General features: G+C 49.3%; 1 protein-coding gene and 2 pseudogenes across 1 annotated transcript in view; 1 reads left to right on the forward strand and 2 right to left on the reverse strand.

Moving 5' to 3' along the window:
• Positions 1-1,813: 1,813 nt before the first annotated feature.
• The window catches only part of ZDHHC18 (zinc finger DHHC-type palmitoyltransferase 18), a 33,076-nt gene continuing 7,608 nt past the window's right edge, over positions 1,814-27,281 (reverse strand). The window contains exons 3-8 of the mRNA XM_049775195.1: positions 9,254-9,403; positions 7,617-7,754; positions 7,460-7,508; positions 6,676-6,778; positions 4,874-4,986; positions 1,814-3,778 (exon numbers count right to left, since the gene is read on the reverse strand). Of these exons, the coding sequence (XP_049631152.1) occupies positions 3,661-3,778; positions 4,874-4,986; positions 6,676-6,778; positions 7,460-7,508; positions 7,617-7,754; positions 9,254-9,403 (671 nt within the window). The 3' untranslated portion in view covers positions 1,814-3,660. The remainder of the gene's footprint in view (positions 3,779-4,873; positions 4,987-6,675; positions 6,779-7,459; positions 7,509-7,616; positions 7,755-9,253; positions 9,404-27,281) is intronic.
• Positions 11,947-12,064, forward strand: LOC126012875 (uncharacterized; annotated as a pseudogene).
• Positions 15,649-15,744, reverse strand: LOC126012400 (uncharacterized; annotated as a pseudogene).

Below are 27,281 nucleotides of genomic sequence, written 5' to 3' on the forward strand. Positions count from 1 at the left end.
CTAAAGCTTTCCCGCACACTCCCTGCGAGCCTACCCACCCCAGACCCTAAAGTAAATGTGACACCACACAGCTAGGAATATGGCAAGAAGGAAACTTTTATTTTAGTTAAAAATAAAGTCACAGGACAACAGACAAGCAGCCCCCAGTGGGGGCTTGGTGAGTCTTCTGGGCTTGTCTGGTTTTCTTTTATTTCTCTGAAGAACAGGCTGTCAGTTGGAGCTAGTCAGTCAATCCCTCAGAGCCTGGAGCAAAGGGTGCCAGCACCCTCCCTGTGTCCTGCCTACTCTGGGTGGTGGGGGCGGAGGGGCCGTGGGAACCATGTCAGGTCAGCTGCACTCAGAGCAGTCACCAAACTTGTTCAGCAGCGTCATCGTCATGGCCATCAGCACCCCTGTCAGACAGCCCCTGAAGAAACCAGCTCAGCTTGACTAGGGCTCTGCCTGACTGGGGGGCCGGGGGAAGGGGGCTGTAAGGCAAGATTCCAAATCTCCACACCTTACAGTCTGCAGGGGGAGGCAGGTGAGTCAGCATCTGTGACCCACAATACTGATGGTGGCATATGGCTTTCTACACTCTGGTGGGCATGAAGCAGGCATGGAGGGCAGAGGTCGGGCCCTGCCCCTGCAGGAGTGGCCTGGAAAGCACACATGGGGCAGGCTTGGGAACAGAGCCTGTAGGCACAGACGGTGGCAGGTGAGCCACGGGTTAGGCAGGTGGGGGTGCCGGGTGCCTGGCTCCCCTCACACCCCTCCTGGAGAGGCAAAGAGCGGTGGTCCTCAGGAGGTTCTTAAGCCCCCGCACACACTGGAGATCCCACAGGCAAGCACAGGAGGAGAAGAGAGAGGGTTAGCAGGACTGGGGAGACGCAAGACCTGCAGGAGTACCAGTGGGGTCAGGTGCTACCTCAGCAACTGCCTCTTTCTTCCCCACTAAAGAGCCAGGGCTCAGGCAGCAGGCAACAAAGCAGGAGAGAAGACAGGCAGGTGAGAGGAAGCCAGGACATAGGCAGAGTGAACTGGGCTTGACCCACCACCACCCCGCAGGACATGCCCAGGCACCCGGGACCAGGTCTGCCACCCTCTCCTGGCCTCACCCTTCCCTTCTGCTGGGCATGAGAGCTGCTTTGGGCAAAGCTACTTTCTCAGTCCGGAAAAGTTGGGCTGTTATCCCCACACCCCATCCTGCTCAAGGAGAGCCCAGGGGGCCTGCCACCCCAGCACACACACTACACCACACCACACCACACCACACACCAGATAGATGAATGGCTCCAGGAGTGGGTAAGGCATGCAATGAGGACGAGATGATGTGTGGGGAAAGCAAATAGCACTGGCTGACAGGGAGAGACAGTCTTACCAGCTAACCCTTGCCAAGAGGCCTGTTAGCTGCCCTCAGGCTGTGCAGGAGATGGCAAAGTCCTGACAGGTGTCCTCCTGGGGAGATACCGGAGAGGCAGGCCAGGGTTAGGTGGTGTCTGGCTGGGCCCTGCTGCCCAGGTATGGGAGGCTGGGGAGGCCCCAGCTTTCAACCTGGATTGAGTGATCATGTGGGTTCAAAGGAGAAGGAAAGCAGGGGAAAATCTAGATGTCTAGGACCAAGAGGCAAAGAAGAGGGGACAGCCTGCAGGGCACAGCTGATTCTCTATTCTGCCTTCATCTGACAGACAGACCTGTCTGCAGAGGGAACCTGTATTAAGTTCTAGCAGGCCCCAGCTGCCTTGTCTGGAACCCTGGGATAGAGCAGCTGGCAGAGAGAACTGAGGGTTGCCAGTTGAAGCCTAGCAAAGAAAAAACCAAACCAAAGCAAATCAACTCTTATAAACAGAAGTTTTATTACAAGCAAGAACAAGAATACTGGTTTAAATAGTAGAAGGTACGTGGGAATCGCTTTCTCTAGTCAGCTTCTGCCTGACTCCCAGGGCCACTGTGGCCTCACTGGGAGAACCTTGATCAATTGGGGACCACTGTGGCTGCCACTTCTCAGCTTCGTGTGACCCAAGAGCCTCCAGAGCAAGGTAGGACAAGATGCAAGAAACAAGCTACAACACTATTATGCTGCTATCCCACCTGAAGGCCAAGTGACAGAGGGACAGTCTTCCATAATTCTGATAAGGAATGAGAACTCCTAGCAAAGAAGCATCCTATGTCTGGCCCCGAGTTGGTCACTCTTCTTGTTTTGGGGCCACACCTAGCAATGCTTAGGGGTTATTCCTGTTTCTGCACTCAGGAACCACTCTTGGCAGTGCTCAGGGGACCATATGGGATGACAGAATTCGAACCTGGGTCATTCACATGCAAGGAAAGCGTCCTACCATTTGTACTACTGCTCCTGCTCCAAGTCAGCCACTCTTCCCTTGCCTCTTACCCCACCTTTTCCTTCCTTCCTTGCTTCTGGATGGAGGGTGCCAGTGGCAGGAGTGCCCTGTCCCCTTGCCTCAGCACTGGGTGCCATGCTCAGAGCTGAGAAGGGGGTATGGCCTGTCAGAGGCAGCCGCTCCCCACAGCCATTACCCCATCTACCACACCCAGTCCCAGCTCGTCTGGACATGTACCAGGCGGAAGCCTAACCAGTGGGTTGGGTGGGGGTGCTGGGGGAGGGCAGGGTAGTGGTGGCGTCAGAGTTTTAGTCACTGATTCTCTGAAGTACATGGAGAGAAGAGGAAGATGGGTGCTCAGCAGGGGCATGGGGGTCTTATGACCAATGCACATGCTCCCATCACCATGGCTCAGGCTGTTCTTGCTGCTGCTGGCTCACACTCAAGGAAGATGGGGCAGCCCAAGGGAGGTGAGAATCGCCACACACAAGTGGGCAGGTGCACACACGCTCGCATGCACACATTCTTACACGCACCCCGAGCCAGGAGGCCTCGTACTAAACTTACTAAAACCAGCTGCCTTCTGAGAGCATGTCCCCTGGCATTACTCAGAGAGCAGTGGGGCTGCTTTATTTTCTTCCATTTAAAAAGTGCTACGTAGAAAAGAGGTCTATAAAATTGTGCAAAATACCCAGCATTAATAAACCCGTTTCAAGTACTGCCAGCAGGAATAAAACCTGCCTTTCCCCAGACCTTACTTGGGCAGGAGGTGGAGGTTCAGATGGGAGGTTCAAGCTGGGTCTCTTGCAGAGCCCTCCACAGCAGAGAGGGCAAGGCCCAGTCTTCCTAGTGTGCCACCAAGGCCAAGCAGGTTGCCGCCCTCCACCCAATGCTGCCTTTTCTACTTGCAATTCCAGCTCCATCTGACTGGCCAAGTACAGACCAAAAAATTCCCATAGATCCATGGAAGAACAAATAGAGACCATCTGAAAGATCCTACACTGCCCCCAGGGCCCAGCTCAGCATGGCCAGGACCCCTCTTGGAATCCCACTCAGTTGCACCCTCAGGTGCTCAGGGCCAGGCAGACCAGGCATAGTGCCCTTTGCCCTCTCTCCTGTCACTCATCAGCTGAGGGCACATGGGCCCCAGCCCATAGGAACCTGATTTTAGGAGCAGAGGGTACAGCCAAAGAGCAGGAAGGGTTCGGGAAGCCAGGCAGGGTGGGAAATAAATATGACAAGACTGGAGTCTGGCAGCTCTGCTCCCCTGGATGGTGCAGGGTGGGTCCTGGCAGCTGAGTGCAGAGGGGTGGACTGGCCAGAGGCTGGCAAAAACTGAGTCGATTCAGGGGTGGCCTCCTACCATGCTGGCGTCAGGCTTGGCTCCGAAGGCAGGATCGTCACTTCTGACAGGCGAGGGCAACATGGTGTCGGACTGCACAAATCCCCTCCGGTCAATTAGGCTTTTAAAACACAAATAAAGAGGTATACTGAAGGGCCCTGCAGACCCCAGAACTTGAGGCCAGGGCTGCATGTCAAGACTGTCTCGCTGTCCAGGGAAGACTACAGAGAGAGGAGCTACCTTCCACAGGAGGTGCCTTCTGGAAGGATTCTGGACATCTGCTTTTGGTCAAAGAATTTATTGTTAACTTAAAGCACATCTTTTCTGGTTGATGGTCAAGGAGCTAGACTACATGGGAGGGAGAAACAAGAAGATATGCACTGGATGGGCCCGGAGAGATAGCACAGCGGCGTTTGCCTTGCAAGCAGCCAATCCAGGACCAAAGGTGGTTGGTTCGAATCCCGGTGTTCCATATGGTCCCCCGTGCCTGCCAGGAGCTATTTCTGAGCAGACAGCCAGGAGTGACCCCTGAGCACCGCTGGGTGTGCCCCCCCCAAAAAAAAGAAAACAAAACAAAAAAAAGATATGCACTGGAGATAGTCGAAATCCTCCTTCCATCCCTCCCTCCCAGGGCAGAGGCTGGCATCCTGGGCAGCCAGTGTCCATGGTAATTTAATGCCTGTCCTGGAGCTCTGGCGCCCCCTGCTGCCCGGAAGGAGGGGGCACATCACAGTTGGGATGAGGTGAAGTGAGTTGGACTGAGCTGGGGAATGGCAACAGCACCAGAAGTATCAAAATCTAGACAAGCATTAATAAACTACAATTATCGCTGAGGAGTAAGATTACAGTGATACCTCATACCTCTGATTTTTTGAGGAGCCCACACCCATGGTCCTCAGGAATCACTTCTGGCAGGCTTAGGGAACAATAGGGACACTGGCATCGAACCTGGGTCGGCTGCATGCAAGGCAAAAAGCCCTATCCGCTGTGCTGTCACTCCTGCTCCCTCTCTTTGATATTTTTATTTGCTTCTACAATGAGCACAGAATTAAAGGACATATGCTTTCACAGAATAAATGCCTTGACTGCTCCCAGCAGGGGACACTAGCACTCAGATCTGAGGGCATGTTCAGCACTGGGAGAGGCCTACAAGCATTCAGAACTTGGAGAGGTAGCCAGGTTGGCGCTGTGACCTTTCTAAGCCCTCTCAGCTTACCTGGGAGGTAGGGGGCCGCAGAGAATGGAGCAGCAGTTGGTGATAACACTTTTATGGCTGTAGGGATTGACTGAAGACTCACCACCCCTCTTGCTGGACCATGAGCCTTTGATCTGCAAGCAGGAAGGTCTGGGTCAGGTAACTTTTTTGTTTTGGGGCCACACCTTATGTGGCTGAGGAGTAACACCTGGCTCTGTGGTCAGGGATCATTCCTGGTAGTGTTTGTGGGACCAAATTGGGTACTGGTGACTGAAGTCAGGTCGACGGTGTGTCAAGAGTTCTACTCACTGTACCTCTCCAGCCTCATGGGTCAGGTACCTATTTCCAGCATACTTTTCTAGGGTGAGGCCTTGAGATGAAAAACAAGGAAATTCTGGATCCAAATTTTTGTTTATTTTGGGTTTTGGGTCATGCCTGGAGGTGCTCAGGGGTTCCTCTTGGCTCTGCGCTCAGAAATAGCTCCTGGCAGGCTCAGAGGACCATGTGGGATGCTGGGATTCGAACCACCATCTGTCCTGGGTCAGCTGTGTGCAAGGTAAACACCCTACTGCTGTGCTATCTCTTCAGCCCCTGGATCCAGATTTTTAATTCAGGAACATGTAGTGAAGATATGGGGACTATGTGATGCATGGGTTACCCAGCAGAGATCAGGAGGCCCTAACCAGCATTCAAGAACAAAACAAGAGAGGATCTCTTGAAAACTTCACGGAGAAACTTGATAGGAAAACTTGAGGCTTGAGGCTCTCATCAGTCAAGGGGCCTGACTTACCAGGCATTTTCCAAACAATTCTGCTCATAAAGAACCTATGCTGCAGGACCCAGCCTGGACCCCATTGGAGATGCTGAGCCACTTCCTACTCTGTACCAGTCACCAGCACTGGACATTCTGGCATATGTGGCATATTTGTTTCTCCAACAAAAATGACAGGCTGGGTTGTGACTTCCATTTACTCTTATTAACAGGTCTCACAATGGGCTACAGGGGCAGAACAGATGCCATCACTTGCTTTGTTTCATTTTGGGGTGTTCAGGTGGTGTTCGGGGCTTACTCCAGATTCTGCTCTCATGGATCACTTCTGGCAGGGCTTGAGGGACCATCTGGGGTACTGGATGGAACCCAAATCAGCCACATGCAAGGTAAGTGTCCTACCTGCTGTATCACTTGCTCCAGGTTCTTTCTTACTTATCTGTGCTTTTCTTTTTCTCTCACTTGCTTTTTTTATGGCGTGGTCAGGGCTGGCCCAGTGCAAGGCACATAGTGGGTGCTCCAACTGCTCTGTGAGGGGGAGTGTCTATGAGGCAGCACCAGGGAGGGAAGTAGAGTCTCACTGTCTGGCCTGGACACCTCCTCACTGAGAAAAGAGGAGGGCAGGGAGGTGGCTCAAAGGGCAAGGGTGTATGCTATGTATGTGGGAGCCCCAGCACTGCCAGATGAGGTATGTCCCTCCAAAAATGAAGAATGTCTCAGGGGGTCTGAGGAACATCCTGAAAGAAGTAACATACTGCCCCAGTAGTGCAATATGGTGGCACAGAGCCCTCAGTCACAGCTTCTGGGCAACTATCTTGGCTCTTGCCTGCCAAGTCAAGCCTGTTCCTTGACCTCAGAGCTGGCTGAAGGGCCCAAAGAAAGTGAAAGAACTGGAAATGTAAACAAAAACAAGTGTGAGCACTGAAAGACAAGGATGATGCTTCGCCCCCCCTCCCCATCAGTCCTGACTCCCCAAAGGGTGTCAGCAGTGGCACCCTCGATTTGTCTCCGAGAGGATACCATCTAGAAGAGGGGCTGCAACAGGCATACTCACATCTTCGTTGGTTGTCAGGTTGGAGGCGACGAGGTAAGTGTGAAACCCTGAGAGGCCCAGGATGGACCAGATGGAAAAGAAGCAGATCACCAGCTCCAGAACAGTGGATGGGAAGTTAAGGAGCCATGGGAGACACGGGCAGGTCTGCACCTCAGCCCACTGGCCCAGCCTTCCTGCAGCCATTTCTCTGGGAAGGCAACCAGCAATGACCTGCCTGAGACCCTGTCACCACTTCACAACAGGATCTCCCCTCCTGGACTCTAAGCAGGGATCAGGCGTCCCTCAAGGGCAAGGATAAACCCAGGAAGATGGCTGGTAGAAAATGGCTTGTGGAGGCCAAGCACAGTGATCTGTGGCTGGGACGGGGGCCCAATGTTCTTTCAGAGCTTGGGTTCAGAATCAAAGCCTCACAACTGCGAGACAGTGCTCTACTACTGAGCTACAGCCCTGGATGGGATTCAAAGTCTAACTAACAAATAAATAAATAACTAGCCCACTAACAGCCCATTTCAGACAGGCTCTCCCAGGCCTTTTTGTTTTGTTTTGGGGCCACACCTGGCATTGCTCAGGAACTCCTCCTGGCTCTGTGTTCAGAAATCAATCCTGGCAGGCTTAGTGGACCATATAGAATGCCAGAGATCGAACCTGGGTTGGCCACGTGAAAGGCAAATACCCTACCCACTGTGCTATGGCTCTGGCCCTCTACAAGGCTTTCTAGTACAGGATGAGTGAGGGATACTATCCTAAAGGACACCCAGCAAGTATTACAGCCCACAAAGGATATCTTGCTGGTGTCTCCTTCAGAGTGGAGAGGAAGTTGCTTCCCTGAGAGCCTGTGGAAGAAGAAATGGGAGTGGGCAAAGCTCAGAGGGTTAGTCCACTATGACCTCCCAACTGCTGCCCCTGCCCAGACTCCCACCCCTGTCCTCATCCCCACTCACGCAGTGTCAGGTGGGTGACCACACAGGTGAAGATGAAGGCCGTCAGGAAGGAGAGGGAGAGAATAAACGCATAGAAGAAGCGGTAGTTCCGTTTCCCCACACAGTTGCCTACCCAGGGGCAGTGATGGTCGAACCGTTCTGGAAAGGGGCCAACGGAGCAGAGTCAGGGCAGATGTGGGCAAATGCCTCATGTCAGAGCTGGTACTGGTACCTCCTTCCCCTTCCCGACCCTCAGGTGCTCTGACATCCCTCACTTCTTTCTGGCAGCTCCCCTGCCTGTATGTTCTTCCCAGTTCCTGCACCAGTGCCAGCTACTTCCTTTGGAGAGTAGCACAGGAGAATTCTTGTGATCCAGGAATTCAGCTTTAGCAGCACTTGGCCTATGTGTTTTTGTGTTTATTTATGCTACTGGACTGGCCAATTATAAGCTCTTTCTGGGAGGAGGGTGCCTGTGCAGCCTCACACTGAGCTGAACTCCAGCAGTTCTTTTTCTTTTTTTTTTTTTTTTTCCATTTTTGAGCCACACCTGGTGGCGCTCAGTGGTTACTTCTGGCTCTGCGCTCAGAAATCACTCCTGGCAGACTCAGAGGACCATATGGAATGCCGGGAATCGAACTTGGGCTTGTCCTCGGTCAGCCATGTGCAAGGCAAACACCCTACCGCTGTGATATCTCTCCAGCCCCATTGGGGCAGTTCTTGATACAAAGATGAGTGACAAAGAAATCCTGGTTGCTGGTCTACTACCCTGGATGCAGTACATCAACCAGAAACCTCTCATCTGGCTCTGAAGCTCGAGACCCAGGGAGGGACTGGGCTTCAACACTGGCAGAGGAGAGGCCTTGAAGGCCTGAGTTCACAGCAGCCATGTCCCTGGGGTGGGATAAGTGAGGGAAGTCCCCTGTGGGCTGTGGTAGGCCTTCAGCCAAGGCTTATGCTGTCATCAGGTTAGGTGGGGGCAGTTCTCAGGGATGGACACCACCCACTGAGTCACCAGCAGAGGCTGTCAGGGTGTTTCCCCAGCCACTCGCTGCGGGGTGCTGAGTGGGCACGATGAGCTCATTGCTGGGCACTGTGCTCAGTCATTGTGGCTCAGCTTGCCCGGTCTCCCACAGTGCTGCCTTATGACACGCTCCTTGGGGCACACCCAGCTCCTCCTTGGAACTGTCTGGCCTCTGGAGAACAGGGAGAGGGGAGGAAACAAATTCAGTTCCCCAGTAACCAATGTGGCTGCGTGTCAGCAGTTTAGCACCCTATTCTGGCAACATCTTCTCTGCTTCATCAGCTCAACTTCGATTTCCAGGTTCAGGTCTCTCCCAAATTCTGGGAACAAGGTCCCTGGGTGGGAAATATCCTCTGAAGGACAAACATTTAGAGAATGTTTCTGTTCCAGCTTCTGCTTCTTGGGCTCTTGGGCCTACTAAAGATTAAACTGAAGCCTGGGAGAAGGCTCCCCCAGCTCAGAGCTGGGAGAAGGAATTAACAAATCTGGGCGGATATGAAGACATCATTGGTCAATCTCAAAGACTCATTCTGACCTACTTGAGACACTATTTGAGAAGGCAAATATGGGTGGCCCAGACTTCTGGCCCCCATGCCCTATGAATATCTGCCACACCTCCCTACTGTCTCCTACTCACCCACACAGTTGTCACAGACACTGCAGTGAGAGGTCCGGGGTGGCCGAAACATCTTGCAAGTGAAGCAGTACTTCAGCTTCACCATCTGCCCATTGATCATCACCTCCCGAGTCCGAGGCGGTGGCCTGTAAGTAGAGCTGCCTGTGTTGTCTAGGATGAGAAAAGAGAAGATAGAGGTGTCCAGGGTAGCCTAAGGTCAGGAGCCCCTGCTGGGGTCAATCATCACCATCCGTTGGTTGAGAAAAAGAGAAGCATTAAGGAAACTATTTTCAGGGACCAACAAGGAGATGAAAGACCACCTAAGGCAGGGAGAGCGGTAAGAGTGGCTACTGCTTTTTGCCACCTGTTGTGAAGCAGTGCAAAAAATCCAACCCTGCTCACATGCTGCAGCTTTCCTAAACTCTGATGGGCGAGCTGTGAAGATGCACCAGAAAGGCTGAGGAGGCCAGGTACATCTGAGTGGGCCCAGCTGTAAGATCCAGCTTCTTTTCTTTCTTTCTTTCTTTCCTTCTTTCCTTCTTTCCTTCTTTCCTTCTTTCCTTCTTTCCTTCCTTCCTTCCTTCCTTCCTTCCTTCCTTCCTTCCTCCCTCTCTCTCTTTCTTTCTTTCTTTCTTTCTTTTTCTTTCTCTCTTTCTCTCTCTCTCTTTCTTTCTTTCTTTCTCTCTTTCTCTCTCTCTTTCTTTCTTTCTCTCTCTTTCTTTCTCTCTTTCTCTCTCTTTCTTTTTTTCTCTTTCTCTCTCTTTCTCTTTCTTTCTTTCTCTCTTTCTCTCTCTCTCTTTCTTTCTTTCTCTTTCTCTTTCTCTCTCTTTCTTTCTCTTTCTCTCTCTCTTTCTTTCTTTCTCTTTCTCTCTCTTTCTTTCTCTCTTTCTCTCTCTTTCTTTCTTTCTCTCTCTTTCTTTCTCTCTCTCTTTCTTTCTTTCTTTCTCTCTCTCTTTCTATCTTTCTTTCTTTCTCTCTCTTTCTTTCTTTCTTTCTTTCTTTCTTTCTTTCTTTCTTTCTTTCTTTCTTTCTTTCTTTCTTTCTCTATCTCTCTCTCTCTCTCTCTCTCTCTCTTTCTTTCTTTCTTTCTTTCTTTCTTTCTTTCTTTCTTTCTTTCTTTCTTTCTTTCTTTCTGCCACACCCTATGACGCTCAGGGGTTACTCCTGGCTATGCGCTCAGAAGTTGCTCCTGGCTTCTTGGGGGACCATATGGGACGCCGGGGGATCGAACCGCGGTCCGTCCTAGGCTAGCGCAGGCAAGGCAGGCACCTTACCTCCAGCGCCACCGCCCGGCCCCTCCCTCCTTCCTTCCTTCCTTCCTTCCTTCCTTCCTTCCTTCCTTCCTTCCTTCCTTCCTTCCTTCCTTCCTTCCTTCCTTCTGTTTGTTTTAGTTTGTGGGCCACACCTGGAGGTACTCAAAGGTTATTCCTGGCTCTGCACTCAGGAATTATTCCTGGTAGTGCTCAGGGACCATTTGGGATGTCAGGGACCAAACTTGGGTTGGCTGTGTGCAAGGCAAATGCCCTACCCGCTGTACTATCAACCCTGCCAGTTCCTAAGTTCCAGTTTCTTTTGTTTCTTTTGTTTTTTGGGGCCACACCCAATGACGCTCAGGGGTTACTCCTGACTATGCGCTCAGAAATTGCTCCTGGCTTGGGGGACCATATGGGACGCCAGCGGATTGAACCACAGTCCGTCCTAGGCTAGCGCCAGCAATGCAGATGCCTTACCTCTCTGCGCCACCGCTCCAGCCCCTATTTTTGAGCCAGACCTTTCGGTGCTTAGGTGTTACTCCTGGCTCTGCGCTCAGGAATCACTCCTGGCAAGCTCAGGGGACCATGTGAGATGCTCGAGATAGAACCCATGTTGGCAGTGTGCAAGGCAAATGCCCTGTCTGCTGTGCTATCTCCATAGTACAGGTCTCTTAAGTTCCAGTTTCTAAGCAAATCATTTTATAGGCCAGAAATAAAGAGCTCAATGGGTTGTATCCTGGAGGATCAGGCTCAATTCTTAACACCACTTTGAACGACTGTCTGAGGACAGAACTGGGAGTACCAGTCTCTGAACACAACTGGGTATGATTCAAAAGTCAAATAAGATCCGGAGCAAAAGCACTATGGGTAGGGCATTTGCCTTGCATGCGGCCAACCTGTGTTTGATCCCTGGCATCCCATATAAGGTTTCTCTAGCCTGCCAGGAGTGATTCCACAAGTGCAGAGCCAGAGTAATCTGAGAGCCCTTGGGTGTGCCCCCCCAAAAAAGACAAAATAAATAAAATAAGTAAACAACTCTATGAGGAAACAATTGGGATTGGTATATAGAACATATACAAGATTCTCTACCTGGTCTTTATCAAAAGTAATCTAACTTAAGGGCCACAGAGATAGTCCAGGGGTTTAGGCCCTTCCATTAGCCAACATTAGCCAACTCTAATGTGATCCTCTGAATTCTGCCAGGAATGATCCCTAAGCACAGTCCCGTGTGGCCCCCCCCCCCCAAAACCAAACAAAAACAAAATCTTGAGGCCAGAGTAACAGTACAGCTGATAAGGTGCTTGCCTTGCATACACTGACCTAGGTTCAATACCTGGCATTCCATATGGTCACCTAAACCCCACAAGGTGTGTTCCCTGAGTGCAGAACCAAAAGTAAGTCCTGAGTACCACCAGGTGTGGCACAAAAACAAGCCAACAAAAGAAAAAGAAAAAGCAGAATATCTACAGCCACACACCCTGAACGCATCCGATCTCGTCTGATCTTGGAAGCTAAGCAGGGTCAGGCCTGGTTAGTACTTAGATGGGAGACTGCCTAGGAATACTGGGTGCTGTAGGCTTTGGGGCGAGAGCAGTGGCGCAAGCGGTAGGGCGTTTGCCTTGCTACGCGCTAACCTAAGACGGTCTGCAATTAGATCCCCCAGCATCTCATATGGTCCCCCAGGAGCGATTTCTGATCGCATAGCCAGGAGTAATCTCTGAGCGTCACCAGGTGTGGCCCAAAAAAAAAAACAAAAAAAAAAGAAAAGAAAAGAAAAAGCAGAACACTACAGTCACTGGTGTAAGACAGTTGTGTGCCAATGGAACAGGAGCCTGTACTTGCCAAGAGAAAAACCACCTTTTCACCCATGGGAGCTCTTGGCCTTCCAGAGTGCAGGATTTCCTAGACAGAGCTATAAGCATCACCCAGGACTGCCATGTGTCCCCAGCTCTGAATCCATCCTAGGATAGTAGCTCCAGTCTGGCTATTTGCCTTCAATGACTCAAGGCTGTTCTGGCTTTAGCTTGAGCACAGCACAGTCACCATGAAACTGATGGCCAGAGAGACAGTATACTTCCCCACCCCACTTCACTCCCACTAGTAATAGATCTCCAAAATCTTGGGAGGGGTCTCCAAATCTCCTGAACTTGGGAGAGACCTCCAAAACAGACTCCCAACCAATTCTTCCTTACAACCATTAGGGAAAGGGGTGGGCACAGAGTGATACACAGTGAGTCCAGCATTTGATTTACACCTGGGTTCAATCCCTAGCACCCCATAGGTCTCCCAAACCCAAAGAAAGCAATTCTAGAAATCAGAGCCTGGAATAAGCCCTGAGCACCACTAGGTGTGGCCTAAAAAACACAAAACTAAACTGACAAACAAAAAAAAGTCAGTGGGGAGCTGGTGAGATAGTACAGAAGTAAAGCATTTTCCTTGTATACAGCAGACCTGGGTTCAACCCACTGCACCTTTATATGGCCACCTAAGTACCACCGGGAGTGATCCCTGAGTACAGAGACAGGTGCCCTAAGCACTGCCAGGTGTGGTCCCAAAACCAAACCAAACCAACACAAAAAACCCAAACCCCTAGTCATTAGCAGGTAAAGAACAGGGTTGGGTGTTAGGCTTCAGCAAGTGGAAATCTGCTTTTTCCATTAAGTGTTGTGTAAATCTGAATTAAAATGAATGTCTCTGAACCTCACTTCTCATAAAGTGAGGACTCATAAACCCAGAACCCATCTTCTGATGATGCCTTTAGGAAGGAGGCTGGGAACCCATTTCACATCAGCAGGCCTCTGTCTGATCAGCCACTAAATGGAGAGCAAACCAGGAGGGGAAACATGTTCCTATTTGAGGGGAGGCACAAAGAGCATATGTATAGGAGCTTACAGAATGGGGGACAAGGAAGATACACCATCTTTTTGAGTGATGGTTGGGACTAGGGAGCATCACTATCTACAGGGACTAGCTAAGGAGACTTCACTCAAAGGATGGACCCAAGCTCAGCATCAAGCTCCGTATTGCATAAATGGGTGGTAATGGCATTAAGACTAGGAGACCAGGGCCTGGAGAGATAGCACAGCAGCGTTTGCCTTGCAAGCAGCCGATCCAGGACCAAAGGTGGTTGGTTTGAATCCCGGTGTCCCATATGGTCGGTCCCCCGTGCCTGCCGGGAGCTATTTCTGAGCAGACAGCCAGGAGTAACCCCTGAGCACCGCTGGGTGTGGTCCAAAAACCAAAAACCAAAAAAAAAAAAAAAAAAAAAAAAAAAAGACTAGGAGACCAAACAGTTGGGGAGGAGGGCCATAGAAAGACAAAAATGGCTGGAAGGAGGCCCTGATCAGAAGGCGACTGAGAAACACTGAGCTAGATAGTCAATGTGAACCCGCTTCCAAAGCCAGTGCTGGAGGTCTTAACTGTCCAATGTCCAATGAGTGACATTTGCCCCACCTGCTTCCTGATTTCTGTCAGTGGCACAATCCAAGAGAGGAAAGAACAGAGAGTGAGTCAGACAGCACCTGACATACATACTTGAAAAATGTGCCTCAGATGATGGTCTTAGTTCTTTTTTTCTGGGGTGTGTGTGTGTGTGTGTGTGTGTGTCCATACCAGGTGGAGCTCAGGGGTTACTCCTGGCTCTGCATCAGGGGGATATTATAATACCAGAAGGAATTACTTCTGGTAGTGCTTGGGGAACCACATGGGATGCTGGGGATCAATCCCGGATTGATCATATTTGAACCAAACACCTTCCTTACTGTACTATCTTTCCAGCTCTAGTCTTGGTTAATTTTTTTTTTTTTTTTTGGTCACACCCGGCAGTGCTCAGGGGTTACTCCTGACACTATGCTCAGAAATCACTCCTGGCAGGCTCTAGGGACCATATGGGATGCCGGGATTCGAACCACCGACCTTCTGTATGCAAGGCAAACGCCTTACCTCCATGCTATCTCTCCGACCCATAGTCTTGGTTATTTAAAAAAAATGGCCAAGTGCCAGAGAGATAGCATGGAGGTAAGGCTTTTGCCTTGCATAGAGAAGGTTGGTGATTCGAATCCCGGCATCCCATATAGTCCCCTGAGCCAGCCAGGAGCAATTTCTGAGCATAGACCCAAGAGTAACCCCTGAGCGCTGCCGGGTATGACCCCCCCAAAACAAACAAACAAACAAACAAAAAACACCAAAAAAACGGGGCCAGAGAGATAGCATGGAGGTAAGGTGTTTGCCTCACATGCAGAAGGTCGGTGGTTTGAATCCCGGCATCCCATATGGTCCCCCGAGCATGCCAGGAGCTATTTCTGAGTGTAGAGCTGGGAGTAACCCCTGAGTTCTGCCGCGTCTGACCCAAAAACCAAAAAAAAAAAAAAATGGCCAAAGAATCTGGTGTCACACACACACACACACACACACACACACACACACACACACACAACCAAAAAAAATGGCCAAAGAATCTGGTCACACACACACACACACACACACACACACAGTGCCTGGCAGACAAAGAGGACTCCATATTAAGGAAGTGTTGTCCTTCTCCCTCTTTTGCCTGGTCAGTCATCCATCTGGAGATACATTTCCTTCATAATCTTTCTTCCTCTAAGTCCAATACCCCGGCCCACGTCAGACTGCACCTCCAAACAGCTTCCCCTGACACCGCTTGCTCCCAGGACGTCTGCCTTTTAGTCCCACCCCCCACTACCCCATACCTCTAAAGAATTCTTTGGAGGAGCCAGAGAGTACAGGGATTAAGGCATTTGTTTGCATGCAGCTCAATCCAAGTTCAGTTCCAAATGCAATCCCCGCCATACAATATGGTACCCTGAATATGGCCAGGAGTGTTCCTGAATGCAGAGAGAGCAGTAAGCCCTGACCAGAGATAGGCGTGCACCCCCCCCCCCCAGTAAGTAGAGATCCTTTCTGAATCTATTCCAGCTCAAAAATTCATTGTCTCCCTAAAAACAAGGGCAAGCTTCTTGTTTTGCTATCACAACTGGTTCTAGCCTCTTTTATTTTTAGCACTGATTTTTAAAGTTGTTTAATTTTTGTTTGGAAATTTTGTTTACTTAAAACCTTATGGAGTAACAGACATTATTCCATTGAGATTTTATATTAGTAAACATTTCAGAGTTGATTCATAATAAATTCCTTAAATTATTCAAAAATAGGGAATGCTTCAGAATTTGCATGTCATTCTTATGCAGGGGTCATGCTAATCTCTGCACCATTTCAATATCAATATATACGCTGCTGCGCCCTATTCTTGCTCTCTCTCACAGCCTTTGCTCCTGCCAAGCCCTGAATCACCCAGACTCTGCTCCCCTGAATGCCCTCTTCCCTGTTGAGTTCCCAACAGCTTCTCTCACCACATCTACCTGCGGGGCTCTCATGACTCATCTGAACAGTCTCAGAACTCAACACTCGGCACAGGCTGAACAGTTTGCAGTCACTGTCTCTCCAGTGAGATTGCAATCCCTAACGTCTGGGAAGCAGCTGGCTTTCCTGTTCCTATAACTAAGTAGTAGGCAAATTGGAGAGAAAATAAAGTTTTGCATTTAGGAAGGCCTGGGCCTCATTTCTTTCTTTCTTTTTTTTTTTACTTGTTTAAAAAACAATTAAAAATGTTTTTATTTAAACACCTTGATTACAAACATGATTGTGTTTAGGTTTCAGTCATGTAAAGAACACTCCCCTTCACCACCAATGTCCCAAATCTCCCTCCACCCCACCTCACTTGTACTCTGGACAGGCTTTCCATTTCCCTCATTCATTCACATGTTTATTATAGTCCTCAGTGTAGTTATTTCTCTAACTGCACTCACCACTCTTTGTTGTAAGCTTCATCAAGTGAGCTGGACCTTCCAGCCCTCCTCTTTGTCTCTGAGGATTGTTGCAAAAATGTCTTTTTTTTTTTTTTTTTGGTTTTTGGGCCATACCTGGCGGTGCTCAGGGGTTACACCTGGCTGTCTGCTCAGAAATAGCTTCTGGCAGGCACGGGGAACCATGTGGGACACCAGGATTCGAACCAACCACCTTTGGTCCTGGATCGGCTGCTTGCAAGGCAAACGCCGCTGTACTATCTCTCTGGGCCCTTTTTCTTAAAACCCATAAATGAGTGAAACTATTCTGCGTCTATCTCTCTCCCTCTGACTTATTTCACTCAGCATAATAGATTCCATGTACATCTATGTATAGGAAAATTTCATGACTCATGTCTCCTGATGGCTGTATAATATTCCATTGTGTATATGTACCACAGTTTCTTTAGCCATTCATCTGTTGAAGGGCATCTTGTTTGTTTCCAGAGTCTGGCTACTATAAATAGTGCTGCAATGAATATAGGTGTGAGTGGACCTCATTTCTTGACCCTTCCATCTGGACTTTAGGGAGTCTGGCATTGCCCCTGCAAAGCAGATGACTAGAGTGCATGCCTGGGTCTGACCTCAGCACTGCCTGGTCCTCTAACTAATACCAGGAGCAATTCCTGATCACTAAGCCAGGTGAGGCCCCCAAACCCAGTGCTATCCTTGCCCTATAAAACAAAACAAGGGGGCTACCACCTTTTTCATAGAACCTTAGGACATGGATTACTTTGTTTTACCACATATTTCTGCATTTTTCTATAAAACTAAGAAGAAAGGAAAAAAGGAAGGCTGGGGGCCAGGGGTCAAGTTGTCTCAGATGCACTGGTATAGAAAAAATAAGAACAAAACCAAATATCTAAGCCAAAGACAACAATAGAATCAAGAGACCTGGGCCCGGAGGGATAGCACAGCGGCGTTTGCCTTGCAAGCAGCCGATCCAGGACCAAAGGTGGTTGGTTCGAATCCCGGTGTCCCATATGGTCCCCCGTGCCTGCCAGGAACTATTTCTGAGCAGACAGCCAGGAGTAACCCCTGAGCACCGCCGGGTGTGGCCCAAAAACCAAACCAAAAAAAAAAAGAATCAAGAGACCTAGACTTTTAACAATCTAAATTTAAATGGGCCAGTTGGCAATGGGTGGTGGTATATATGTACTCTGGGTTCATTGGTGGAGAGAATGGCCCTGACTCACTGTATATCTAAAATTTAACTATGAAGGACTTTTTAAATCACAATGGTTTCAATAAAGTATAATTAAAAAAATTAAGACTGATAAGTGGGACAATAAAAATTGGCATTCGGTTAAGTATTTACTAGTAGCTATTTTACTCATGTACTCATAGTAGCTATGTTTATTCATGAGGGCAGGAAGGAGCCGAGTGGTTCTGGAGTCTGAGAACACTGGGTTTGAATCCTGGTTTTGCTCTACTTTAACTGCCACTTAAACTTCTTCCATCTCTTGGAGCCTCAGTTTCCCATATGAAATTAATATGAACCTCTATGGCATGGTAAGGGCTGAAGCAGTTGCTCAGGGACAGTCCTGACTACTTTTCAAAATGGCATGCCAGCTGATCTCCAGCTGTTGGTTCTGTTCCAAACCCAACCCAGAATCCTGACTGAAAAACTGCAGGCTTCCAGCTCCCGCCGCTGCTCCGCTGTCTCCCAAAGCCTAGACACAGGGAGCCAGACCAAACATGAGTGGATTCTGACCTAACCACTTACCAGCTATGAGATGGGCCAAGTCACTTAGCTTCTGGATGCCCCTTTCCGATCAAAAATAAAATGTGATGTGATCCTCCTAATGCAGAACGCAGTCAGGAGGATTAGCGTGAACTGCTCATGTGGGCTTGGTAAGTTTTCTAGTACTAGGTAAGGGCATCATAGTAGCTTCTGTGGAGTTTCATTGTAACCTGGTGGGATCTATGAACAGCCCAGCCAACTGATTAGGAAAACGCCTTCAGAGCACAGCTTATGTCTCATTAAAAAAGAAAAAAGAGGGGCTGGGTGGTGGCGCTAAAGGTAAGGTGCCTGCCTTGCCTGCGCTAACCTTGGACGGACCGCGGTTCGATCCCCCGGTGTCCCATATGGTCCCCCAAGCCAGGAGCGACTTCTGAGCACATAGCCAGGAGTAACCCCTGAGCGTTACTGGGTGTGGCCCCAAAAAAAAACCAAAAAAAAAAAAAAAAAAAAAAAAAAAGAAAAAAGAGCACAGTTTACATGTGATTGATAAGTAGTCAAGAGATTCTTTAGGACTGAGAGAAGTTACTAGAAACCTCAGGACACAGGCTCTGCCCACAGACACAAGGGGCTTCAGTTCAATAGGTTTTGGCAGCCAGAAGAGGAGAACTTTCCTCTCCTCTAGCACTCTGGGAAAGGGGAAGTGAAACTTTGCACAATGCTTCTTCAGATGGCCCAGAGCAGTGAGCCACCCAGAGAGACTGGCTGGAGGAGAGCCACTCAGGCACAGAACCCTAAACAGGAGGCTCTGCAGGGATACCACTGCAGAGACAGAGACCCACATAGAGCTGTCAGACTATTTACTCAGGTCCAATGGAGTTGACCAGTCACTGTCCCATCTTGAAGCCTCCTCATTATACCTCCCCCAACTCTCCTGCCATAAAAGCAACCCGTTACACCCCACCCCACCCCCACACACAGCAATTTCACTGGCCACTCCTGACACAAGGCTCTTAAGTTTCTTTTTTGTTTGTCTGTTTGTTTGTTTTTGTTTTGGGGCCACACCCAGCAGTGCTCAGCGGTTTCTCCTGGCTGTCTGCTCAGAAATAGCTCCTGGCAGGCACGGGGGACCATATGGGACACTGGGATTCGAACCAATCACCTTTGGTCCTGACTGCTTGCAAGGCAAACGCGGCTGTGCTATCTCTCCGGGCCCGGCTCTTAAGTTTCTTAAGTTCTTCTGTCTGGTGTTTGTGTCAGGGGAAGGTCATAGTTGGTGATGATCAGTCCTTTGAGCTATTTCTTGGGTCCTCAAGTTCCTTACTTTTTTTTTTTAAAGTATTTACTTTTGCCGGGAGAGATAGCACAGCGGCATTTGCCTTGCAAGCAGCCGATCCAGGACCAAAGGTGGTTGGTTCGAATCCCGGTGTCCCATATGGTCCCCCGTGCCTGCCAGGAACTATTTCTGAGCAGACAGCCAGGAGTAACCCCTGAGCACCGCCGGGTGTGGCCCAAAAACCAAAAAAAAAAAAAGTATTTACTTTTTTCATTATTATTATTATTATTATTATTATTATTATTATTTTGGTTTTGGGGCCATACCTGGCAGTGCTCAGGGGTTACTCATGGCTGTCTGCTCAGAAACAGCTCCTGGCAGGCACGGGGGACCATATGGGCCACCGGGATTCGAACCAACCACCTTAGGTCCTGGATCGGCTGCTTGCAAGGCAAACGCCGTTGTGCTATCTCTCCGGTCCCTAGTTCCTTACTTTTTAATGGAAAACAAAACACTTTTTAAAAGCATATGGACATTACACCAGAGTGATGGACAGCAGGTAGACCACTTGTCTTGCATGTAGCTGACCTGGGTCCAATTCCCAGCACCCCATATTATGGGGTATCCCCAAATTGTGTCCTTCTGGAGTGAGTTCTGAGCACAAGACCAGGAGTAATCCTTGAAAACCATAGGGTGTGGCACCCCAAAACAAAACAAAGAGGAAAAGCACTTGCCTCTGCAATTATGAGAGAGAGAGAGAGAGAGAGAGAGAGAGAGAGAGAGAGAGAGAGAGAGAGAGAGAGAGAGAGAGAGAGAGAGGAGAATACTTGTCTTGCAAGCATTCATTTGTTCCTTACTTCAATTATAAGCACCGACCCTGCCAAAGACCAGGCAAGGTCTGTGGGTGGCAGCAGGTGGAGGAATAAGGGATTAAGGAACAAGCAGAAAGAGACATCCACATCTGTGTTCATCCTACTCAGATGATACCTACTGGGTATAAAGGAAGGTAAGTGAAAATAGCACCCCTGCTTAAAAGAACTGTTCTCTCCTACAGCTCTGACTGTTTTAGGCTCTTTCCCAGGAAACTGAAGAAAGACCTCTGTTAACCAGGTCCCCAGCTGCCTTCCAAATGGGCCAGAAGAATAAGGGAAAGGGTCTTCCTCATTGAAAAGCTGTAAAGAAGCCTCTAAGGTTTAAAGTTTAAATGGACTCTCTGGGGTTAGGAAAAACAAACTAGCCTGAGGCTTGCAGTTTGGAGGGTGTGCCGGCCTTTCCCAGGGTAAAGCTGCCCAGTTGCATTCTGTTGGCTCTGACTGGGCAGATCTTAAGATCTACAGAATCTTAAGAATGCTTTTACCCTGATAAGGAACCAAAGCCTCTGGCTAACCAGTGGAAACTACACAGTAGAATTCATGTCCAGGTACCTCAATGCATACAAGCTTGCCTTTCTCCCTTAATATGCACATGGGGCTGGAGAGATAGCATGGAGCTAAAGCGTTTGCCTTTCATGCAGAAAAACGGTGGCTCAAATCCCGGCATCCCATATGGTCCCCCGAGCCTGCAGGGGTAATTTCTGAGCGTAGAGCCAGGAATAACCCCTGAGCACTGGCGGGTGTGACCCAAAAGCCAAAAAAAAAAAAAAGAATATGCACAAGTGGGGCCGGTGCAGTAGCACAAGCAGCAAGGTAAGGCATCTTGCCTTGCCTGCACTAGCCTAAAAAGGACCACGGTTCGATCACTGGCATCCCATATGGTCCTCCAAGCCAAGAGTGATTTCTGAGTGCATAGCCAGGAGTAACCCGAGTGTCACCTGGTGTGGCCCAAAAACAAAACAAAACAAAAAAATATGCACAAGTTTCCTGAAAAAAAAAAAAAAAACTATCAGTGTATAAAATCCTATAAAACTAGAATGTCACTTGATCCTTGCGGGGCATTTAACTGGATCCCCTGCTCCCTCTCTTTGAAGTTATTCTTCAGCCAGTGCTTTCCCAGCTTCGGTTGTTTCATTGCCAAAAAAGGATCCTATCCTTTATTTATCTTTTGGCTTGGGGGACACGCCCTGTGGTTCTTTTTTTTTTTTTTTTTTTTTTTTTGGCCACAACTGGTAATGCGCAGGGGTTACTCCTGGCTATGCGCTCAGATATCACTCCTGGCTTGGGAGACCATATGGGATGCCAGGGGATCGAATCACAGTCTTTCCTAGGCTAGCACCGGCAAGGCAGATGCCTTACTGCTTCGCACCACCACTCCAGCCCCTCACCCTGTGATTATTTCTTCTGGCTCTGCACTCAGGAATCACTCTGCTGGACTCGGAGTACCACATTGGGCGCCAGGGATCAAACCCAGGGTTGTCTGTATGCAAGGCAAGTTCCCTACCTATTGTACTATCACTCCAGTGCTTTATGTTTTTGTTTTGTTTATACTCATTTCTTTTTTGGTTTTAGTTTTTTTGTTTGTTTTGTTTTCTTGGGTCACATCCTGCAACGCTCAGGGGTTCCTCCTGGCTCTATACGCTCAGAAATTGCTCCTGGCTGGCTCAGGGGGCCATATGGAATGCTGGGATTCAAACCACTGTCCTTCTGCATGCAAGGCAAATGCCTTACCTCCATGCTATCTTTCTGGTCTGTTTTAATTTTGGGGCCATACTTGGAGAGGCTCAGAAATTACTCTTGGTTCCTCGCTCAGAAATGACTCCTGGCAGGCTTGGGGGACCATATGGGATGCTGGGGATTGAATCTGAGTCTGTCTTGGATCAGCTGCAAGGCAAACACCCTAACACTGTGCTATTTCTTGGGCCCCTAAATTCCTCATTTTTTTTGTTTGTTTTGTGGGGGTTTTTTTTTGGGGGGGGTCACACCCAGCAGTGCTCAGAGGTTACTCCTGGCTCTACGCTCATAAATCTCTCCTGTCAGGCTTCGGGGTCCATATGGGATGCCGGGATTTGAACCACCGTCCTTCTGCATGCAAGGCAAATGCCTTACCTCCAAGCTTTCTCTCTGGCCCTCTAAATTCATTTCTTTTTTTGGTTTGTTTTTGGGTCACACCCGGCAGGGGCTCAGGGGTTACTCCTGGCTCTATGCTCAGAAATCACTTCTGGCAGGCTCGGGGGACCATATGAGATGCCAGGATTCAAACTGCCATCCTTCTGCATGCAAAGCAAACGCCTTACCTCCATGCTATCTCTCCGGGCCCTAAACTCCTCATTTCTAAGTGGTTCTTTCAGTGCTTACTGTTTTTTGTTTTGTTTTGGTTGGTTGGTTTTTGGGCCAAACTTGGTGCTCCGGGGTTACTACTGGCTCTGCACTAAGAAATCGCCCCTGGCAGGCACGGAAGACCATATGAGATGCCGGATTCAAAACACCATTGTCCTGCATCGGCCGCTTGCAAGGCAAATGCCCCACTGCTGTGCTATCTCTCTGGGTCCCTCAATACTTAGTTTTATGGTGACAGAAGCAATCAATTTTCCACACTGTCTTCTGACCCAGGGTATCTGTGGTATCTCTTCACCCCACTAGAGCCTGCAGGGAAGACCAGGAAGGCCCTCCACCATTATAGGCTGGACAGTGGGGCTGAAGCCCAGTGCTGGAAGACATGGGAGCCCGGGTCAACTATGAGCTGCCAAGAATGTTCTCTCCTGACTCTTGGGCTCTGACCTAAGCCCTTTTGTTGTCACCAGACATGTAGAAAACAGTGGCAAGACTGTAGTCTCAGCTTCCAGGCCAGCTCATGGTCAGAGTGTCCGGGCTCTGAGAGCTTGGCCATTGGCATCCTGCCCTCTCTACCCATTCCAGGACTACCGCACCCTCCCACAGCAGGCTTATGAGTATGTCTAGGATACCAGAAAAGCAGGCCAGAGGGCAGTAAGTGAGAGAGGTGAATTTTTTTTTTTTTTTTTTGGTTTTTGGGTCACACCCCGCAGCGCTCAGGGGTTACTCCTGGCTCTACAATCAGAAATCACTCCTGGCAGGCTCCGGGGACCATATGGGATGCCAGGATTCTAACCGCCATCCTTCTGTAGGCAAGACAAATGTCTTACCTCCATGCTACCTCTCCAGCGCCGGGAGAGGTGAATTTTTACAGCCTGAGGAAGAGGTCAGGTGAATCAAATGCAGCTTTTTTTTTAGGGGGGGGGCACTCTGTGGTAAAAGGGGCTATGCACTGCCAGGGTCCTCTGGGCCTCCTGCATGCAAAGTTTGCACTCCAGCACTCCAACTCACTGAGCTGTTTTCCTGGCTCTCTGGTTTACTGAATACAATGGTTACTCTTGGTGATGCTGAGGGTGGTTTGGAGGCAATAAGCAGGCCCACTCTCTCTTTTCTCTCTTATCTCCCCTCTCCCCTCTTCCTCCCTCTCTCTCTCCCCTCCCCTCTCTCTCTCTCTCTTGGTTTTTGAGTCACACCTGGCAGCGCTCAGGGGTTACTCCTGGCAAGTTCAGAGGACCATATGGGATGCCAGGAATCGAACCTGGGTCCGTCCTGTGTTAGCTGCATGCAAAGCAAATGCCCTACCACTGTGCTATTGTTTTTTTTGTTTGTTTTGGTCACACCCAGCAGCACTCAGGGGTTACTCCTGGCTCTATGCTCAGAAATTGCTCCTGGCAGGCTCGGGGGACCATATGGGAGGCCGGGATTCAAACCACCATCCTTCTGCATGAAAGGCAAATGCCTTACCTCCATGCTATCTCTCCGACCCCCCACTGTGCTATTGTTCTAGCCCCACAGGAGCGATTTCTGAGTGCAGAGCCAGGATATGGGCCCTCAAAATGATTATGATACAAATTAAAATGATATAACATGAAGGGCTAATAAAATGTTAGTCAATTAAGAGCATTTAGGGGGCCGGAGAGATAGCATGGAGGTAAGGCGTTTGCCTTTCATGCAGGAGGTCATCGGTTCGAATCCTGGTGCCCCATATGGTCCCCTGTGCCTGCCAGGAGCAATTTCTGAGCCTGGAGCCAGGAATAACCCCTGAGCACTGCCAGGTGTGACCCAAAAACCACAAAAAAAAAAAAAAAAAAAGAAAAAAAAGAGCATTTAATTTTTTTTTTTATTTTTGGGCAATATCTGGTGGTTCTCAGGGCTTATTCCTGGCTGCACTCAGGATAACTCCTGATGGTGCTAAGGAGTGATATGGGGTACCAAGGACTGAATTCATGTTAGATGCATGTAGGGCAAACCTGTTATCCACTGTATTATAGTGCCAGCCCCAATTAAAGACATTTCTTACTCAATACAATTGGGACAGAGGTGTCGTGTTATGGGGCAGGAAGCATCATTCAAGAAAGTAACAGGGCTGGAGCAATAGTGCAGTGGTAAGGAGTTTGCCTAGCATGTGGCCTACACAGGATGGACCCTAGTTTGAATCCTGGTATCCCATATGGTCCCCAAGGCCTGCCAAGTGCGACTTCTGAGCGCAGAGCCAGGAATAACCCTTGAGAGCTGCCAGGTATGACCCAAAAAGCAAAACAAAACAAGACAAAACAAAAAATGCAACTAAAGGGCTGTAGAGCTAGTTTAACAGGATGAGTACCTGCTTCACATGTAAGAGGCCTAAGTTTGACCCCGGGTACTGCATGGTCCTCTGAGTACAGAGTCAGATGTAACCCCAGTACTACCAGATGTGACCCAAACAAACAGCAAAAAGGAAATGCAGGAACAAAGTGAGATGTAGAAGAGGGCAATAATTGGGGCTGGAGAGGTGGGGCAGTTGCTTCGGTCAACCTGGATTTGATCCCCAGTACCCCATATGGTCCCCCGAGCAATACCAGGAGTGATTGATTCCTGAGTAGAGTCAGGAGTAACCTTTGAGTACCTTTGAACCAGATATTATCCTAAATCTAAAGAAGAGGAGGGCAATAATTATGGAAATATATGCCGTTAGCAGATTTTCAGAACTGGTGCTGAGTTAAGGAGGGCTGGGGCCAAACCTGGGAGAGAAAAATCTGGTTACAGGGAGAGGCAGATGTTGGGGCTTATTTAGCAGAACCTAAGACAACCCAGGTAGAAAAGAGACAGACAAGTTGCCATGAAGGAGATTTCAGAAGAGCCGGAGAGGAGACTTCCTGGACACTGGCAGGATGTGGTTGGTGAACTGGTGGGGGGTGACCTTTGGGTCCTTCCTGTGAGTTATTTATTAACTGTCTAGGTGAGTGACACTGGATTTGAGGCTTCTGGTGGGCTCCATCATATCTGAAGCTTCTTGGGAACAATGTTCCTGCCCTTACCTCTTCTCTCCGCTGCCCAAGACTATGGGCTTCTGTGTGGAATAGAGGAGATGCAGCTCACAAGTCAGTGTTCCAACTGCTCAATCTGCCTGCAATTTAGGAATTAATCAACCAACTGTAAACCTTGAGGTTTGCAGTTTGGAAACAGTGGAAGATGGGACTTGGTAGGCTGAATCTGGTTATCCCCACCTGAGTCCTCACAGGAGGGAAGTGCTGGGTCTGAGTGTTTATACCATCTGCCGGGGCTGGAGGCAGGCACTCTGCTCCCCTTCATGGGAGCACTGCCACCCAACTCAGACAGGCTCCCGCCCTTCTCAGAAAGCTTCAGTGACCCCAGTCCTTTATAAGAAAATGCATTTCACTCTGATCAGAAGCCTCCTGGCTAAACTCTCCAATCTGGCTCCCATTCATTTGAGAATTCAAAGGCCACAAAGATGCCACTGTGCAGGCTTGGCAACTGCTCTCTAAAGGAAGTCTTTGTTTGACCTTGACCTTTATAGGGTCCTATAAAGCTGACTATAGGCTGAGGCTAGAGTGATAGTACAGCGGGTAGGGCATTTTCATTGCACACACAGACCCAGGTTTGATCCCCAGCATCTCTAATGGTACTCAGAGGCTACCAGGAGTAATTCTTGAATGTAGAGCCGAGAGTAACCCCTGAGCACAGCTGGGTATGGTTCAAAAACAAACAGACTGACTACAAGGGTCAGATAGTACAGACTACCCTAACATACATGATCTTCTAAGTACTGCCAGAAGCTCAGAGCTGGGAGTAGCTCTAGACCTCAACCAGTTATGACCCCAAACCAAAAATTTAAATTCTGGGGGCCAGAAAGATAGTATAGCAGGTAGTGTGTTTGCCTTGCAAGGGCCAATGCAGGTTCAATCCCTGGCACCACATATGGTCCCCTGAGCCCTCTCAGGAGTGACTTCTGAGTACAGCTAGGTGTGACTGCCCTCAAAAAGAATTAAATTCGGGGCCGGCGAGGTGGTGCTAGAGGTAAGGTGTCTGCATTGCAAGCGCTAGCCAAGGAAAGGACCATGGTTCAATCCCCCGGCGTCCCATATGGTCCCCCCAAGCCAGGGGCAATTTCTGAGCTTGTAGCCAGGAGTAACCCCTGAGCATCTAATGGGTGTGGCCCGAAAAACCAAAAAAAAAAAAAAAAAAAAAAAAGAATTAAATTCTGAGGGCTCGTATGTGACTGGAACACATATTTCACAGGTTGGAACCCAGATTCGGGCTCCTAACACCACCAGGGGTCGCTCCTAAGCAGAAATTCAGTACCAGACTCTGAGCAAGCACAACAGGGTGTGACCCTCGAGGCCATCATTCACCTACATAGAATCAGACAGTATCCTGTTTGTCATCTCAGAAGAGAAATCATGGGGTGTGGAAATAAGGGGGCACACTGATTGCTGCATGCCTGCCTCAGTTTTTTTTTGTTTTTTTTTTTGGTTTTTTGGGCCACACCCGGTGATGCTCAGGGGTTACTCCTGGCTATGCGCTCAGAAGTCGCTCCTGGCTTGGGGGACCATATGGGATGCCGGGGGATCGAACCCTGGTCCGTCCTAGGCTAGCGTAGGTAAGGCAGGCACCTTACCTTTAGCGCCACCGCCCGGCCCCCATCCTGCCTCAGTTTTTATACTTGAAGTTGAGCTAGTTTGAGGATTTGTGGAGTAAAGGATGGGAAACACTTAGCATACTAAACCTGAGGGACCACCCACACAGCTCATAGGAGGATATCACTACTAGGC

This window comes from Suncus etruscus, chromosome 6 (genome assembly GCF_024139225.1).
Source record: "Suncus etruscus isolate mSunEtr1 chromosome 6, mSunEtr1.pri.cur, whole genome shotgun sequence".
Classification (NCBI taxonomy): Eukaryota; Metazoa; Chordata; class Mammalia; order Eulipotyphla; family Soricidae; genus Suncus; species Suncus etruscus.